The sequence below is a fragment of the Siniperca chuatsi genome, linkage group LG16 (genome assembly GCF_020085105.1).
Source record: "Siniperca chuatsi isolate FFG_IHB_CAS linkage group LG16, ASM2008510v1, whole genome shotgun sequence".
Lineage (NCBI taxonomy): Eukaryota > Metazoa > Chordata > Actinopteri > Centrarchiformes > Sinipercidae > Siniperca > Siniperca chuatsi.
Window position 1 is genome coordinate 1,971,899 of NC_058057.1, and position 19,401 is coordinate 1,991,299.

Sequence of the window (19,401 nt, forward strand, 5' to 3'; positions counted from 1 at the left end):
TACCTGCATCTTTTTTTGTTTTTAGTAGGGAACATATTGGCTATATTGGTTCCAATCTCCTACTACTTTGTAGTTGAAATGACTTCATGATTTCAAGTTTCACGTTTGATGCATGGTTTCCTTATTATAGCATACCAGAAATATGAGGACAGATAATTGTTTACTATGCAACATAACTATGCAAATATGTTCAAGTGTCTTTTTTAAGACTTAATAAATGTTTTAATTAATGTACTGTGCTAAATTCTGCATCCCATCTGAATACTGTGCAACACAAGTGCAGCCTGTGACAATACTGACTTTGCCAAGTGATTTAATGTGAAAGCATCTGTCCACAGATCTTGATTAACACAGAATGAGAACAATAGGTCTTGTACAGTAGGAGTAGTACAGGACCATTATGACAGCTTCCACCCAGAAACATAGAGAAATACAATTTCTTCCTCTCTGTGTGTCATTTTTTTATTACACACTAAAAAAGAAACACTGCATTGAGCAGAAAATGTTAAAATGGATGTCCATTCAATTTCACCAGGATTCTGGTTATTGTAGCCAATGTTATTGCAAATCACATTATTAAATATAATGGGAATTATTATATTTATATTATTTTATATTAATATAAAATGTAATGTTAGTATTTTAATAATACATTTAATTGGGTTCATATTTTCTTATTACATTATTATGTTCATTTCAGTATGAATTATTTTCCATTATAGTCGTGTTTATTATGTGACATCTGTTTTTGACATCTCTACCATTTTGTCTGACGGTAATTTGACACCAGTAAACAAAGTAGTCGTGACTCCCTCAGAACCAATCCCAACTCAGTTAAAATCCACCGATAACCAATGAGATTGCAGAACTGTTTGAAATGAACGCTGAGCTAGCCAATCAGCAGCCTTCGCGCCTTCCTACTCACTGGTGGGTTTTGCCCAGAGAGGGAGGGAGAACGAGCTCTACGTCAAACGTTAGCAACGTCCGTTGTTAAAATATAAAGCTTAATTTATTAATTCCTCGCTTTGTTAAGGAATATCTAATAATTTTTACTCACTGGGATTATTTGCGTAATATTAAGGTAAGAGTATCCGTCCAACGCATATGTTTGTGATGCAAAATAGCAAATCGCTTTACGGTTTGTCTTTGTTGAGAAATTGGGGCTTAGCCGAAGCTAACGTTAACTCAAGCTGGCTGTATAACGGCGTTGTAGGCTCCGACTAGTTCCTGGATTCTTAACTTGTTTCCAGTGGTCCAAGTAAAAGTGCTGAAGGAACTGTTAGCGTATATAAATGTGCTGCAAAATGTTCCCCTTAATACCTCATAGTTTTATTAGAAATGTTTGATAGTTCTGGCCAGCAGCACTAACTATAACGTTATATTTTATGGACGTGCTATTCGCCAACATTCAGATTAATTTAACGACACAACCGTATCATGGTCAGACATTAGATTGTGCCTGCTTAGTCAAAGACAACCTTTATTAGACTGCTTATAACGCTAATATTACCACATTCGGCTTTTCGATTACCTGCGCACCATATGTTTTAAAATCTTTTGCTGGGATACCGTCACTGAATACATTTTTGTCGAACGTATTCATGTGTGCTGACGGGTTGATTGTTTCACGGATGTGTGTTTGATTTCTTTGCCAACAGTATTTGAATGCATGACGTTTTCCCTCCTTTCCTTTCTGTCGCTTGCAACTGCATCACGGCTATCTTGAAGCTAACAAAGCTAACGTTAGGCGCATTTCGTTTAAGAAACAGTTAACATACTGTTTATTCAAGAAGACAACACAAGCTCGCATTCGTGTGTCAAGCATTTAAATTAGCTTATTAAACTTAACTTTATGGACCTAAGAGTAAAAAGAGGCAGGTCAAGCTTCCGAAATAATGAATAAAAGTGCTCCAAGTTTTTCGCAATTATGACAAATCACAAATCATAACGCAATGAAAATTGCGCAGGAGACAATAAAAGTCCAGACAACGATGTCACGGGTTGGAAGAGCAAGCATATTCCATTAACTCAGTTCATTTGAAAGCATAACGTTAGTTTGCATTTGTTGCTTAGTGTTACTAGATTGTGATAGATGGTTTACAATAGATAACGTTAGTAAACTTTATATCTACACAGGACTGACAATACAGAATAATTAACTGTTCGTGGATCTTGCGAATTTACAGTAAATGAACCTGACATTTGATGGCGCATTAATGTAACGTTAGGGAGTAAAGTTTGTGTTACAGTGAGTGATCTGCCTTACTTCTTTTGCGGACCAAAGGAAACATGCAGATGTATCCTACCATTATGAAAGATAAATAATAAGTCACTGCAATATTAACACAACAGGTTATCGCCTCTTTGGTGGGAGTTTACTACTTAATTCACATGTTACAAGGGGCTGCATACCAGGTGGAGCCAAACAGCCGTTTTCAGCACAAAGGGAGGATGTCTGCCTGACTTGTATTTAAATCCACCCACGTTACAGCTCCTATCCTTTGATCAGCCCAACTTGAGATCTGATGGGAAACTCTCATCCGTCACGATTCAGACCAGACTTCCACATCCCATATGAAACTCGGCAGGCAAGGCAGGAGAGCAGCGCAGGGACTTACTTTGGGTGTGTCATATTGAGGTGGTTTTCACTCAGATGTTGTGGATTTTTGTGTTTTACAAGATTAGATCAGTTAGCATTGGATTGGGGATTGACTGCATATGTTTGACTTTCCCTGCCTATTTGTAGTAATCCTAGTGAGCCAACTTCTTAATGGACTGTTGGAGCCTGTGCTGTAAATCAGTTGAGTTATTTTGTGTTTATAAAGGCGTACAAGAGACTGATGATGAGGTACACACCGGATTTTATTGTCCAGCAGAGTGGTTTAGTATTCAATAATGAGCTCTTATTGTCAAGATTAACATGAAGGGGTTCTTTGATATATGTATGATGCTTAATTTCTCCTAAGATGGACAATTAAGGGTAAGAACAACCTGAACAACAAATCCTAACCTCAAAGCAGTTTCTACATGCTACCTGCCATTTACTGAAGCATGGCTGTGTGTTAACCACTGGAATTTTAATTAGCAGGACTGTTGACAGGAGGCTGTCCTTAGAGTATGTGCTAAAATTGTTATGCAGTAGAGAGCTGGAGGTAACACCTAAATTTGCTTTGCTGAAACCAAAGCCAGTTTTCCCCAATGTGTTTAAGTCAGTGTTTCCTTCCTTCCAATAACTTAATGTTGTTGTTATGGTGCTACATCAAACATTTCTTACATATTGCGATGCTTCTTCTGTCTTCATATGCTGACACTGGCAAGCTCAGATGTATGTAAGTTTTTTTTTTTTTTTTTTTTTTTTTAAGAGTAACAGAAACATGTATGTCTGTGCATGGTTTGACTTGACAGTTTTGCATTCTTTAGCTGTTGGTTTCTGCAGCATGGAAGAAAATCATATTTGTCCACAGAACTCAATGGCTATCGAGTCGTAAAACTGACCAGCCGTTATCACCATTTTATGAGCCCAGTTAGCTTGCATGGTTGTCCACAAACTGGCTGTTAGTTGGTAAACCTAACAACTACAACCACAGTTTAGTTTCCTATCATTTGTACAGTGGCTGGTCTAAAATTCCTTGCCTGGTTGGCTGTGACTTGAATGGCTCAACTCTTTCAGACAGACAGCTTTGGGTAAACCTAGCAGGGACAGACCTGTCAGCAGTTCTGCGGTAGTGGTTTTCTAGACACTGAGCCTCCCTGGTCACTAATGGTCCATAATGCTGACCTTGCCTGGCCTACCTCATTGTGTCCAGTGGTGCACACTACAGTTGGAGTTTTTACCAATGTAGGTTGTCAGCCTCTCAAAATGGTTTGGATGGTTTTGAAATAAAAATATTCAACACTTTTAGTGATTTTTAAATTCAGAATTTAGTTTTTAAATGGTCCAATTCATATTCTTAATGAATCCAAAGCAACTCACCTGAAAATAATGTGGTTGTTTTTTGTTTTTCTTTTTTGTGTGAAAGGAGGACCTCACCTTGCTGCACCATACATCTGCCAAGTTAGTTTCAAACATGAGCAAACAAAAGTAAATCAGAAGCGCAGATTCAGTTGACTTTCTTTTTTCCTGTGTAGTTCAGAGATTCCCCCAGGGGTTTTGGTCTCGACTGTGGGTAGAGCAATTTATTATATTGTCCTACAGTTAAACATATTTCCAGTTAATTATTTAAGAGTAAATCAGAATCCGAATCAGAAATACTTTATTGATCCCTGAGCGGAAACTCTTTCGTTACAGCTGCTCACTGTCACGTCAGTGCACACAAGAAATGCCTGGGGAGTGGCCAGAACAGCCCACTCCTCTCTGGTCATGCTGTAGTAATGTGAGCTTGATTTTCACACCTGCTTCAGTTCCTGTTTTAGCTTGCTCTAGTCCTTGGGTTGTTCTCTGTGCACCGCTCTGCAAGATTGTTGATTTCCTCCCCAATATGAAGTCTCATCGTTGTTTTTAATCCAGCCGATGATGGTAGTGTCGTCTGCAAGCCGAGTTCTCTCCATATCGGGGGCTGCAGTCGTGGTTGTACCATAGTACATAACGTGAGGGGGCTGAGCTCGCAGCCCTGTGGGGCTCCGGTGTTGAGCACTAGAGTGGAGGAGGTGTGACCGCCAATCCGAACTGTCTGGGGTCTGTTTGTGCAGAAGTCCGAGATCCAGTTGCAGTTTTGTGCATTGCTTTGCATGCTAAATCTGTTGTTTGTAAAATTATTCTAATTTGTGATTTCATTTTAATTAGGTTACTCTTTTGCTTCATTAATTACAGCAACAGAGCAAGCTATTGTGATGACTGTTGTCAGTAATTCATATTTTCTGACTCTTCGGAGGGATATTACATGGTAACACTGAATACTTGTCCAACCATAGTTACACTGTATGTAAATACAGTGGACAGACAGAAAGTTGTATGTCAGATATGTAACTGCAAAAGCAGTGTGAGCGACAATGACTTCATTGAGATTTTGAGATGCCACTATAGTTGTCAGTCAAGCAGATTGTTGAAGTTTGAGCTCATGCTGTGCTTCAGTGGACTGTACGAAAACAGAAAGGGCAGGGTGCAATGACAATGCCTGTCATTGTATCAAGGTATCCTTCTTCACTGTACTTACCAGTGCCAAATTAGGTTTGCACTGCACTGACAGATTTCTTGTAAATAATGCCATATACATTTGATGCCAAATGTGCAAGGCTTCTACACTTCCTTTTTTTTTTTTTTTTAACTATTAAAAAATCTAAAATTGAAACACCCTGCCTCCACTGTTGTGGAAAGTGGAAAAAACCTTTTACAGTTTTTTTGCTTGGTCCAATAAACCTTAGTTTAGGAAGCTGTTTGAAAGGCTTTTTTAGAAAAAAGTACCATTATCTTTTATCTCCTTTTCTGTGTTTCCCTTCCTACCTGTTCTTTTCTCACATCTCCTGTCTGTCTCATGCCCTTTTATATCTCCTGTCCTCCCTCTTTCACTTTCTCTTTCTGTCTCTTTCTTCCCTCCTCTTTATACTTTCTTTTGCTCTCACTCTTTATCTCTTGTCTTTTACTTGTTCTCAGGTCAATGAGGATGCCGACTGTGAAGTATCAGAGAGGGGACATGGTGATGGGCCGCTGGCCTGGCAGCAGCCTGTATTATGAGGTCAAGGTGTTGGGCTTTGATGCAACAAGTCAGCTTTACACTGTCATCTACAAGGATGGTACTGAGCTGGAGCTCAAGGAGCAAGACATCAAGGTAGCCCTGGAGTCACAGAGACTTACCAACTGAAATTCACTCTTTTCCCAGTTTCATGGAACATTTGTTTTGTGTAGTATCTTGATGTAAATCTTTTTTTTTTTTTGTGGTTAGGTTAAAATTTTATGTTGTTTGCTATAGATGTAGCACAGGCTCGAACCATAGGAAGTTCAGGATATTACTCATTTATCAAGGTTGGTTAGGGAAAGCTTAAGATGCAACTAGCTTAAGCTTAAGTGGTTGGCCCACTCTATATCTTAACATCTACAATGTTAACAATTGCTAAGCCAAAGTGTACTACTGATGCTGGCCCTAATAACTTGATAACCGTTGCTTTAGCTCGTAAACTCTCTACTCAGGCAGATAAAGGTAGTTCTCATTTTGGCTTGAAAAATATTAGGTTTCTTTTAATCCCCCATATTTATAAAAAAAAAAAAAAAAAAAAAAGTTTTAAATTGTATTCCTGTCATTGTTAAAATCATGTGGCAGGAATGTAGCCAATGTGTAGGAACACTGCTAGAAGAAGCATTGTACCGTGCAAACATTGTAGACAACCTCTTCTTGACCCTGCTGTGTAAATTTTCAGCATTATGTGGACTTACTGTATTATACACAAGATGAGGTAGACTTCTTTTTAATATCTTTTCTGTTTCCCCTACAAGGTACAATTGTTAATAATGGTTACAATCCTCTTTTGTTCCACTTGCTGTTTTCCCTCAGAGTGCTGCTGGTTTCCAGACCCGTGCTCGCTCCCGCTCTCGCTCTCGATCACCAGGCCGCCGTCGCAGCCGGTCACGCTCCCCAGCAAGGACCACAAGACGCTCGTCCTCCCGCACTGCGGCGGCTGTCGCTGCTGCAGCTATAACGGAGAGTGCACCGTCCTCCCGCAGGGATACAAACCTGAAGGACGCACTAGAAGTCAGGCTCAGTCCCCTGGTAAGTGCCAGCTGCCTTTTTGTTTTCTTGTCATAGCACTGCTGATGTTGGAGAAGCTGATGTACAGAAAGAGAAAGATTGAAGGATATCACCAGAAAGAGAGTGTATATATGCAGGTCAGCAAAAGACTTGCAGTAAAGACATTATGGAGATACTGTACCATATTCAGTGAGACTGTTCACCTCTGATACTTACATGACTGTGTTGTATGCAGATGTAGAGTCCCTATCAATTCACTTCACTTTTTTGATAATTAGGCCTAAACATTAAGTGGAAAAGAAAAGCAATTGCTAAGCAAGATCCAGTCCATCATCAAATGACCTAAATCATCTGTACGTTGTCATTGTGGGGAAATGTGTCAGTTTCTGTCTCTTTTGTCATTCTGAATTTTGACCATAACACTGTCATGTTCCCTCTGCCTATTCCTCACGTTGCTTTTTTCCCTTTTTGTCTCTCTCCATCTCCCCCCATTGTTTGATGGGCAGCAACAGACAAAAGCAGCTGAGAACAATAGCCACAATAAGCATGAAAAGAAAGAGGAGAAACAAAAAGAGGAGAATAACACTGCTAACAAAGTAAATGAGGTGAGTTTGATCTTGTAATTAAAAAAACGTTCACCTGTGTGGAAAACTTTGGAAAATTTGATATTTTTCACATTTTGGAAAGGTCCATATTTACTCAAATGAATGAACATCAACACAGATTATTAAGATTAAGTGTGTGATACATCATGTCTTTGGACTGTTGCACTAGAAAGCATCAATGCCACTTTTTTATTCACAAGCTTTTCTACTGTAGCTTTTCTACTGTTGCTTCTCTCTTAAGTTGAAATTATTGTCAAGTAGACGGTATTACAAAAAAAAACCCCAACTGATGTTCCAGGCGCTTCTCACTTTCTAATAGTGAATGGGCTTTGAGGTAAGTTGGAGCTAATGGAATGTCATGATGCATGCATGTTGGGGGGGCCGTGTGTGTGTTTTCCAGCTGAGAGAGGCTCCCCTCACAAGATCGTGCTTCTTTCAGCCAGTCACATGGCAGACCAACATGCGCCATGTCTTTAGTAACTAAACCCCCAAACCACTTTTTTCAGCTGAAAACCAATGTATATGAGTAGTTATTAGTGTTGTTGAAGGATTCAGGTCCAAATCTTGACATTTTAGTGCAAAGTATTTGAATTATACATATTGGGTTATAGTGTATTATATTTTTTGCTAGTACTTTCTCCTGTGTGCGCTGACGTAAAGGCGAGCCACTGTAACAAAGAGTTTCCCTTCAGGGATCAATAAAGTATTTCTGATTCTGATCTGATGGCAGGCGACGTATATGGTTGCAGCTTTCATCACCAACCCCCCCCATTTGAAAAGTCACATGTCACACATTTCACTGCTCTGATTGGTTGAAGGTCTATCCAGTTGCGCCCCCTCATGTCCATGTTGATACTACCATTTTTCACGTTCTAGAGGCATTTTTTGAATTTACAGGGTAGAAGCACTTCAGCCAAAACTTTGGGGTTTAGTTCAAGTTTTCTGAACGCTTTGCAGGGTCCTATGTGTAGACAAGGAGTAGAATTGTAGACATCTGTGATTCTTAAAGGAGTTAAGATTTGAAAAAAAATCATCAGTAGTACATGTTGTTCAATTCAGAGTTTTTTTTTCTCACAGACTTTCTCAGCTTTATTTAGAGAGAGATAGATTGATACTTTATTTATCCCTGGGGGGTAATTACCATGTCACAGCAGCAGTACACGAACGAACCACACGGTACAAAAAATAGGACAAAAACAACGTCAAACACAAGTACTAACATAAAAGTGAAAAGTATGCCCTTTTGTTCTGGTCATACAATGATTTTGAAGAATAATTAGCTTAACTGCCACTTATGTTTCATATCATTATGGACTAAACACTGTAAATCCACCCTGCACTAGTGCTCAGTGCGGTGCAGTAAGCCTGAAAATAGCACCCTTAAAAGCTGAATATTGTGAGTCAATGAGCGGTACATTTTTTGTCTGCCATAGTATGTCAGTGCATTCAACTGCACTGAGTGCAATCTTGTCTGTCCATCCGTGTAATGTATGTAGTGAGGACAAACCAAACATTATTAACATACAAGAATCAATTTTTGGAATGTAGAACTGTGAGTGAATATGTAAGTCATGTGTTGTTGTTTTTTTAACCCCAAATCTTGTACTTAATTTATTGACGACATTTCTCAGCTGTTTGCTTCTCCAAACTGGCTGCGTGCCGACCCCCATCTACTGTAGGTAGTTAAGTACCTCATACAACCCCACTTCAAAAAACCCGAACTATCCCTATTTTAACAAAAAGTTAAAATTTTTAACAAAAAGTTAAAATTGAAACACTGGTTTTGTGTATATAAACTTTACCTGATGGTGGTCTAACGACTGAAACCTTGTCAATAAAGTGATGGACAGTGTGTGGGATTCTTTGTTTTCTTTCCAAGTTAAGAGTTTTTGATCCTCTGCACCTGTCACTTTATGGTGTGCCATAACTTTGTTGAAATTGCAAGCCCGCATCTTTTGAGATTGATTTGAATTCAAAATCCTAAAAGCCTAAATCTTTCTTCAGAAGTCTGAGGCTAAGGTAGAGGCAGAGCCTGAGAAGAACCAAGGCCGTTACAATCTGCGCCGCAGGAAGGACGACGGAGATGTCAAACCAGTTGAGGCCAAACCAGAGCAGCTGGAGGAGAAGGATGCCAAGCTGGCTGCAGTTCCTGCTGCCTCCCTCTCCACCCCACTTGACTTTGGAGGGAAGATAGGTAGGTTACAGGATGGATAGGAAATGCAGGTTCATGTCAATATGCAGCTACTAGCCTGAGGAGGATTTCTTCCACAGTTTTAATTTAGGGCAGACCAAAGATTTTTGATAAATGTAGTATTCATTACAGGACAGTTGTATTGGATTGCAGAAGTTTCTGCTTTTCTGGTCACGCAGTACTGAATATTCATTTAGTTGGTTGGTGTTAATATCTTGCCCTGTTAATCACTGAGAAACTAGTTGGCTCACAGCCTATAGGGATAAAGACAGAATGTAGCATAAACCTATTTTTTATCAGAACAGTATGCATTTTGTGCCATTCTGTGCTAACGTAAACTATGCACAGTTTACTAAAAGATTGGAACACTGCCAGTCTACATGAAACCTCACAATCCAGAAAAGGAGAAAAATATCTACTTTCCTTTGGCCGTCTTACTTCGGCTTCACTGTATGTGCTTATATGGCTCAGCTATGTTGTATATTGGGGAGCATAACAGTTGTCAGTGTGAACCCAGTCACTTAATTTATCTGTCTGTGTGTGTGTTTCTACATGGTCGGTGGTGGTGTTTAGCTCGACATGCAGAAATGTTGTGGCAAACTGAACCTGATCAAAGTGGCGACATTAGAATCCCTGGTGTGTCTTCTCCTTCCTCCAGGAGCGTACTTCTGGCTGCTCTTCCTGCCAGCCTGGGTTCTTTTCCTGGTACTCCAAGTCAACCTGGAGGACCCCAGCCTGGCCAACTTCCCTCCTCCCCTGCCCCCTCTTGAAGCCTTCTGGGATACCCAGGCTCTTGGCTTTGTTGTCCTCTGGATCTTATTCCAGGCCCTGCTCTACATCCTGCCTGTTGGAAGGGTGAGTGACAAGAGCTGAGAACTGTACAAACAAAAACGCATGCATGAGTTAATTAAGAGAAATGAAGTCAGTGTAGTTACACACACATGCAGTCTGTTCCCCCTTCTCTTCTATATACTAGTGTGTAACATCATCAGTACAGTATTCCACTGAACACAAACTGTGTGGCTAAGGTGCTAGCGTTCTGTATTCACTGGTACAGGACAGACTCACGTGAACCGGCACATGACTTTTTCTGTTTGTTAGCTCTGGCAGGAAATTGGATTAATGGTCAGGAGTCACAGTTAATGAGATGCTCCACAGGAAAATGGAAGCTCTTGATCTTTCCCTCCTGGGACATCTCTGCCTCTTGATATCTTTCACTAACTGAGATTACTCTCTGCTCACCAAAATGATAGACCTTTATAAACATATTACATTTTTTTGTGTTAGGTACTACTTGGACTGAAATACCGATCAGAGAAGCAAACTTCTGAACAGACGGTCTCTGGCTGCCCGCTGGGCCCCCTCGCAATACTTGAGCTAAAAATGCCATTATCCAGTGGGTGCTTAAGTTTTAGCATGCATTAGTCACCAAGACTTCTCCCCCCACAGGAGTGACTGAAAATGTGCTCTTGGTCAGCTCTCAATCCCAATGTCTTCTTTTCCCCTCTCTCTAGCTGAGCGAGGGCATGCCACTGAAGTCTGGGGAGAGGCTGCAGTACAGAACCAATGGTGAGACTGTGAAGGGAGCGCTCTGTCTCCAACTCCCACTGCGAGCCAATTCCAGTACAGTCCATAAGTGTCTGTAACTGCACTCTAGCCTCAGTTCAACTGATGTGAATTGATTTTGTTTGTTGCGTTATCTTGGACACATTGATACCATGTTTTCACTACCATTCACCAATTCTGACAGCTAATCTTGCTGGCTCATCTGTTACTTTAACTGATCACTACAGGCTTAGAGTCATTAAAGGTGGGGTCAGCGATTCTAATCCAATACACCTCTTTTTGTCAAATTCAGTGAATATCTCCTCACGGTCCGCTAGCTTCCGTTCTGTCTGTGCGCTGAAAAAAAACCCTCTGGTGTTTGAACACAGCCCTGGCTCTGTGAATGGGAAATAAACAAAGTGGTCGTTGTTCGCTCTATGTCATAGTATTTGTCGTGGTATTGGATTTCTCCAGAATCGCATACCCCACCTTTTTAACGGACAATGATTTTGCTTAAACATATTTATCTTTCAACTTCCTTTTTTGTAGTTTTAATTGAAGTTTACATTTCAAGCTGTTTGCTTTTTGTCTTCCACGTATCTTTCTACCGTCCATCTGTATCTAAACCTCTCTGTGTCCCTCCAGGTTTCTTTGCCATCGTGGTGAGTTCTGTAGCTGTAGCAGCAGCGGTGCACCAGGGTATTGACCTCACCTACATCCACAGCCACTTCCTGCAGCTGGCTGTGGCCTCCTTCCTCATCTCTGTCCTGCTTAGTGTCTACCTGTATGTCCGCTCTCACTATGCTGCCCCAGAGCAGCTGGCACTGGGGGGGAACTCTGGTAAGGGGAAGAGAGTTACCTACTCACTGATCACATACATTGTGTTGTGCCTCTTTCATTCATTCTTTTTTTTATTTGACTGTTTGCTTAAAATTTGCAGTTTTTGATTTTTTTTCTTTCCCTTTGTTTTTCCAGGCAATGTGGTTTATGACTTTTTCAAAGGACATGAGCTCAATCCCCGCATCAAAGACTTTGATCTGAAATTCTTCTGTGAGATGCGCCCTGGTCTGATTGGCTGGGTGAGTTGTCATGGGACACCAAAGCAAACCTTTGTCTCAAAAATACATTTAATGAGCACTCGAAGTAAGAAGATGTTTATTATTGTTATTATAAGCAAAGCAGTCTTTTTGTATTTTTATAGCCAGATACATGCGTCATTGTGTCTTGATTTTAAAAATGTAACTGTATACCACAGCTAATTGTAACTTGATCGTTTTCAATGGGGCTTGTCATTTTCTACACATATTGCACTCTGGTTGCCATATGTGGAACTGATTTTTAGCCTCAGACGTGGCATGAACTCAATGAACGCCTTGTGTTTGCTTGTGGCTATGAGGTTAATGCAGACTTAGATTTTATAGCATTAAAGAACTACAGCTTTTGAACATGGGTCCCTGTGTTTTGAGACTTTTAGATAATCACTGTTGTCAATGTAAAGAGTTTTACAAGACTTCAATCCTTAAAGTATAAAGATATGTAAACATTTATAATATCTGTCATTCTTCAGTGTTTTATCAACTTCGCCATGGCGCTGGCTGAGATGAAGCAGCAGGGTCTGGACGCACCATCTTACTCCATGATCCTTGTGAACCTCTTCCAGCTTCTCTACGTGGTGGACGGCCTCTGGAATGAGGTGCGCTCAGCAGAGCACAAGACAAAAATGTGCTGAAACATGGATATTTTCTCAAAAATATCACTCAAAGGGAATTTGATAAAACACTTTGATAAATAAAGAAAATAATTACATACATGGTCAGGTAAACAACTTCTAAACCCATCTTACTTCATTAAAAAAATCACTTGTTCAGTAGGGGTGTAACGGTACACAGAATTCACGGTTCGGTACAGCAGGAAAACACACAATTTATTTTTGTAATTTATTTTGAATAATGTTATGTAACATTAAACAGTGGCTCATTGGCCATGATTCTTACAGTAACGGTTAACACACACAAATACTGTCATATTGTCAGTAAGAAAAAATACATAACACAAATCAGTAACGTAAAAGTCAGTAACGCTGCATCCTAAGCACTTTGACCATATGCTTAAGGTCTGTATTCTCTATGACAGTACGGTCGCATATCTGCAGCGATAAACACTCCGATAGCATTAGTTATTGATTTGGCACGGTCTGAATCTGCAGCGAGAGGCTGCCTGAACGCTGTGGGGAGAAGGACTCGTCTTCCAGTCTGATGATGCCGTCGTAAATTACACGTTTCAAGGGTTTCCGCAGACATCCCGACTTCAGCTGAACAATGTCGGCATCCAGTTTGACGCTCATAGTTGCCCATCGTAACTAACCGGGAAACCGTAACGCTCCACACAGGGGATCTAAATGTCCTGGAGGATCCTGCAGCTCTGGTCTCTGATTTGGGTTTGCCGTTCGGAGGCAGCGACACTACATGAGCCTGGCTAACCTGGCTAAGCCGACTAGCATGCTACAGCTGATCGACAGCAACTGGTGCACTGCCAAAACATTCTGGGTAAAACCAGCGCTCTAGAATTTCAGTTCCGCGGGTGCGAGTGGTCGACATTAATAGACTATTTTGACAGTAATAGTTTGGGTCACAGGGCGCACCGATCAGAGGACGTCGCATGCCGAACGTCTGGTACTGAACGGTTCGGGACTAATACACGTACTGCTTACACCCCTATTCAGACCAAATGAGTAATGACTGAATGTGTCTCTTTGTCTCCTCAGGAGGCCATCCTGACCACCATGGACTTTATGCACGATGGTTTTGGTTTCATGTTGGCTTTTGGTGATCTGGTGTGGGTTCCCTTTACTTACACCCTGCAGGCCTATTACCTGGTCAGCCACCCCAACCCCCTGAGTCTCCCTGCCCTTGCAGTCATCGTCACACTCAAACGTAAGTAGGAGCAGAGTATCTGAAGTCACTGGTCATCTCAATTGAGGATTTGGATTGTTCGATTACATAACTGCATTTGTCTATAGTTCTTGTTACTTTATCTTGAGGTCTTGTATAGCTTATTTTAGATGAAGTTTCAGTAGTCATTTTATTTTCCCAGTTTGTAAAGTTGGGGTTAATGATGACGTTTTCTCTTGGCCTCTCTGTCTTTCAGTCGTTGGCTTCTACATCTTCAGGAAATCCAACTCTGAGAAGAACGCCTTCAGGAGAAACCCATCAGACCCCAAACTGTGTCGTAAGTGCTCCTGCAGGCTTAAAGGGACAGTTCACCCCAAAATTAAAAATACATATTTTCCTCTTACCTGTAGTGCTATCAGATATCGGCCGTAGAGACGTCTGTCTTTTGGGAATATAATGGGACTATATGGTACTCGGCTTGTGCTGCTCAAAGCGCCAGAAAAGTACATTTGAAAAACTCAACAGCAATGTCTCTTTCCAGAAACCATGACCCGGTTACTCAAGATAACCCACAGATTTGTTGTGAGCAGTTTCATGTAGGAATTATTTTCTTTCTACCGATAGTTCCTACATGAAACTGCTCACAACAAATCTGTGTGGAATAAACCATATACAATATGTTGTTTTTACAGAACACTAAGTTATTTGATGGTTTGTGTAAAAAAACGTGTTTATTCTTACCATCCTCTCCATATCTTAAGTCAGTATGTACACCTAAAACCCTCACATAGCCTAGATACTGTATATCTACATAACCTGCAATTATATTTGCACCTGATCTGGTTTGTTATTCAAAATCATTACAGCAGGAAAAACGTGCTGAAAGTACACTAGAATGTAGCATAACAAATTCAACTTAAACAAAAAGTACTCTAAATTATTTTAAATTCATTTGATGCCATATCAGTGTTTAAATATCAGATTGACTCCCCCCTTTTTTCCTTCTGTTTCTTTGTCCTTTTCTTTCTCTCTCACTACCCTCTGTTTTTCTGTTCTCTCCAGATCTGAAGACTATCCCCACAGCTACAGGGAAGAGTCTGCTGGTGTCCGGCTGGTGGGGTGTGGTCCGCCACCCTAACTACCTGGGAGACCTTATCATGGCTCTGGCCTGGTCCCTACCCTGTGGTTAGTTGGCTTCCCATTTGCACCACAAGTAGTCAAACACCAAGGGTGCTAATTTCACGATTCAAGGCGTAGGATGAAGCTTGCAGACAGTGTGCCAGAGGACTGGCATGTGTGCTGTAGGTGTGCCATGCAACTGGTGACAGGAAGGTTTGGGGGGGTATTTAGCATCAGCTTGGTGCTGGTGGCATAAAACTGAATCGAGGAAAGCAAGAGGTCCGAGACTGACAGACAGCTGGAGATGTCTGTGGGTTTGAAGTGACAAAAAATACCAAAGAACAAGAACGTTTTCAACAGGATAAAAATTGTGTGAAAAGATTAGAGCAAATGACATTGTTTTGTATGAACTGATAAATTCACAGTCAGATTGAATAGTTTTTTCTTTTTCTGTCCACATCTGCAGGCTTCAGCCACCTACTGCCATGGTACTACATGATCTACTTCATCATCCTGCTCGTGCACCGAGACTCCCGCGACATGAGCGAGTGCAGGAGGAAGTACGGCTCGGCGTGGGACGAGTACTGCCGAACTGTTCGCTACCGGATCATCCCCCGCGTCTACTGAGGAACCAGCGCTGGACTCTCTTGAGCTGAGGCCTTTTTTGACCCAATATTATGGCTGTGAAAGCTCTCAAAAAATCCAAATATGAATGGATTGACTGACTGATTCGATTTTTTTTTTTTTTTTTTTTTTTAAGAATGTTTTTGTTTTTTTAACCAAGAAATTTTAAAATCCTGACTCTGGACTGAAGGCGCTACAGAGCTTAGAATTTTTTGATGCAAGAAAAAAAGACACTCATTGGTATTATGGACTGTTTGAAGAATTGCCTTTTTTAATAAAAAATACTCAAAAATATATACTTTTAAAAGTTTACAAAATGGGGGGGACGCCTCTGCCAGGAATGTCTTGTTAGGATGTATATTTTTGTACATACACATTTGTTTTTATACTTCAAGAATATCTCACCACTTGCATATTTTTTGGTAAGTTTTACTCTGCTCCCATATTCCAAATGTTATAATATCAGCTTGGCTATTATGAATAATTTTGTAAGTACGCCTTCCTACTATAATTATACTGCTTGTGTATATTTTTGAAGGATGGGATTAAAAATGCTACTTTTTAAATTACCTGTACAGTGGAACTAGGACTCATGTTCTTTCTCAGGACCCAGGATGTTGTCAGAAAGTTGAATTAGAAAAGTTTTGTCTCAATAATTTTGTTGTGTATAATGTTATATAAATATCTAGTTTTGACTTGAGAGTGTGTAAAATGATTTTGGAGGTTTCAAGAAAAATGCACTAATGTGTTAAGGCATTTTTTTTCTTACGTTATCAATTCCAAAGTGTGTTTGATTTGGCTTTGCTACCTCGGGTTCACTCACTCTCCAGTCCTTCCTCCTCTGTGCCCTCTGGGAGGCAGTGGGTGTAATTATGAGTGCGACATCTAAGGAAAATGAGTTAGACTTGTTTTTCATTTCAACAATAACGTTAGTATCTGTTATGGACAAGTGGCGCCCATCCACATCACACGCCTTTAGAATGGAATTACCAGCTACTTTGATTTCCTGCATTTTGATGGCTCTGATGAAACCATATGTATTTTGCCCTGCTCGCTTCTGGAGCATATTCTTTATGAACTGGTCGTTGATTTGCCACCACTGCCACGTGAATTTGGTTTCAACCTATTTAAGCTTTAACATGCCAGGTCATAAGACAAAAACTATTTTAATGAAGTTTATACTGTGACAATGTGCAGAGCTGTTGACTGTCTTAGCATTTATCACCTGTGCATTTGCAAACCCAAAAAGTATTTTATGCATGTGCAGCAGTAGATGAGTACATAAGTAGCAGTACATTAACTAGGTAGCATTTTTTTTAATGCTGTGCTGACTGAATACCATGTAAATATTTTTTTTTTTTTTGAATCATGTATTTTGAGTAAAAGAGGTGACTAGTGATAATAGAAATGTTTCTCAATAGATATTTAATGTTGCTTTTTATTTGGGTTTTTTTTTGTTAACTACCTAATTTTGACCACTGTAGTAATGTTTACACCTATCTGCCATGTTTTTGGACAATATTTCAAAATGTGTTAAAACAAATGTAAAATGGTGTGCAACATTCTTTACCTGATCAGAGACAAAACATGTTTGACACTTGAAGCCACCATCCTGTATGCCCCAAGATACTTTATGGTGATTATGATTATGTTTTTTATTCTTTCTTAATATTATGTTCTTTTCTCTTAGGTTTGGTCTGTGAGTGGAAAGCAATAAGTTGGATGTACTCAGATATATGACAACAATGAATGAGAAGTTAACAGGTCCACCAGGCTGTCAGTGAGGATGAAATCAAATCTGTGACAGTGGCAGAAAAAAGCTTATCTGTACAAATGTTGGCATAAAATAAAGTTTTACATTATTTCCTTTTTCTGTTTTCTGTGGGCTTTGTTGACAGGCTCAGTGATGAAGAGTGTTACTCCAGGATGAAGGTGCAGAACACTGTCCATTTGCCCTCAGCGTGGAGGGATCTGTGATTAGATGAGAAGTTAATGACATATTCACTATGATTTAAGGGGGCTATATAGAGGTCCAATGGGGAAGAGAAGATGTAATGAGGCGGAGTGATATGGGTCAGAACAGGCAGAACTCTGCCAACAAGTCACTCTTCCTTTGTTAAGATGCAATTTCTAGATGCATATTTTAGACTTTAATATTTGGCAAAGTACTATATCGGCTCCCCTCACTTTTTTTTTTTTTTATTAAGCAGGGTTTAAAGCTAATTCTGCTTTCCTTGCCTGGCTCAGGCTTGACATTGCAAGCAGTTTGATGTTAGCTTTAGCTCTGTGCTCACCTAGCTTCACGGTGGGAGAATTAGCGGTCTGGAATCAGTGGCTCGGGTGCTGAAAGTTGACCAAAGCACATTTGCTTGAGAGAAATTGTGATGCAGGTCGTTGGTACCTACAAAGTAGAAACAACGGCATGTAACCAGAGTAGCAGAACTTCGATACAATACTGGTATTAAAAAGAAAACAATACTCGATAATCCTTTCGATATCATGGCAAAAAGAAGACAAAAAAGGCCTAGGTACACAAATTTCTTTTTTTTTAAATGTATTTATTTCTGCACACCGTGCTGGTACAGAAAAAGTCACTGAACACATACCAGCACATTTGTAATAATGTTAATAGCAATTAACATTATTATTACTATTCTTAAATGTTTCCCTACCTTGTAGGCCTCCACATTCTCCGTGTCGTTATTATGTCTTTGTTTCCCACACTGCACCGCGGTGTCCGCGGGTTTCCCCTGTGTGAGGCCGACAGTGGAGAAGCAGGCGGCGGCAGCAGCGCGTGAGCTAAGCATCACTTTAGTACTGCAGCTCACACAATATGATGGGTCTCCAAATACCGCGCAACACCAGCCAGTCTGTGGCAAAAACTTCATGGGTTAGTTAATGATGTTACAGTCAACAATTAATATGTTAAAAGTCAAAGTAATGAATGTTGATGCTACATTAAAAGGGCAGTACATAGGACACACCAAAAAGCCTCTAGCTTGTATTACAGTGTTGATACCTTGCTAACTGCAACTGTTTCTCCATTGGCCCTGGACCACACTTGGCTTTCACGGCTTCCGTCGAGACCCCTAGTTGGTCAACAGTAGTGGTACATTTGGGAGCAGAAAAACACAAGAAATGCTCTGAAATAACTGACAGAGGCAGTAACAGAAAACACAAGTTTAAGACTTTAAGAACTTTAAGAACTGTATTATCATCTCAGATAGGCTACATCACTGAAAACCAAATTCAATTTAATTCATTTCTATTTTATTTATATAGCACCAATTCATAACAGACTTTATCTCATTGCACTTTTCCTATAGAGCTGGTCTAGACCGTACTCTTTATAATATTATTTACAGAGACCCAACAAATCCCACCATGAGCAAGCACTTGGCGACAGTGGCAAGGAAAAACTTCCTTTAAGAGGCAGAAACCTCCGACAGAACATATAGGCTCAAGGTGGGCAGCCATCCGCCGCGACCGTGTTGGGTTAGAGAGAGAGGGCAGGATGAAAGAGAACATGTAGGTGAGTCTTAAGCCTGCTCTTAAATCTGGAGATGGTGTCTCCCTACCGAACCCAAACTGGGACCTGGTTCCACAGGAGAGGAGCTTGATACCTGAAGGCTCTGGCTCCCATTCTACTTTTGGAGACTCTAGGAACCACAAGTAACCCTGCATCCTGGGAGCGCAGGGTTCTAGTGGGATAATAAGGTAGTATGAGATCTTTAAGATACGATGGT

At 40.4% G+C, this 19,401-nt stretch overlaps 1 protein-coding gene and 2 long non-coding RNA genes across 5 annotated transcripts; 1 reads left to right on the forward strand and 2 right to left on the reverse strand.

The window, feature by feature from the left end:
- Positions 1–2,286: 2,286 nt before the first annotated feature.
- Positions 2,287–17,524, forward strand: lbr (lamin B receptor). 2 transcript variants are annotated; one of them, XM_044168045.1, is made up of 14 exons: positions 2,287–2,623; positions 5,591–5,765; positions 6,486–6,701; positions 7,187–7,285; positions 9,290–9,479; positions 10,135–10,331; positions 10,991–11,045; positions 11,667–11,861; positions 11,997–12,100; positions 12,589–12,714; positions 13,786–13,954; positions 14,169–14,249; positions 14,975–15,097; positions 15,498–17,524. In XM_044168045.1, the coding sequence occupies exons 1-14, from the start codon at positions 2,526–2,528 to the stop codon at positions 15,656–15,658; spliced, it is 1,989 nt and encodes a 662-aa protein (XP_044023980.1). In that variant the 5' UTR covers positions 2,287–2,525; the 3' UTR covers positions 15,659–17,524. The 2 variants fall into 2 exon arrangements, with proteins under 2 accessions (XP_044023980.1, XP_044023981.1); XM_044168046.1 differs by having other exon boundaries at positions 9,293–9,479.
- On the reverse strand, positions 6,628–10,220 carry LOC122862602. The gene is made up of 3 exons (XR_006374814.1): positions 10,083–10,220; positions 6,897–6,960; positions 6,628–6,757 (listed from the first exon to the last, which is right to left on the reverse strand). It is a non-coding gene; the product is annotated as an uncharacterized LOC122862602 (long non-coding RNA).
- LOC122862601 lies at positions 16,990–18,856 on the reverse strand. Of its 2 annotated transcripts, none has more exons than XR_006374812.1 (3): positions 18,675–18,856; positions 18,328–18,525; positions 16,990–18,056 (listed from the first exon to the last, which is right to left on the reverse strand). It is a non-coding gene; the product is annotated as an uncharacterized LOC122862601 (long non-coding RNA). The 2 variants fall into 2 exon arrangements; XR_006374813.1 differs by having other exon boundaries at positions 18,640–18,711.
- Between the last annotated feature and the right edge of the window lie 545 nt (positions 18,857–19,401).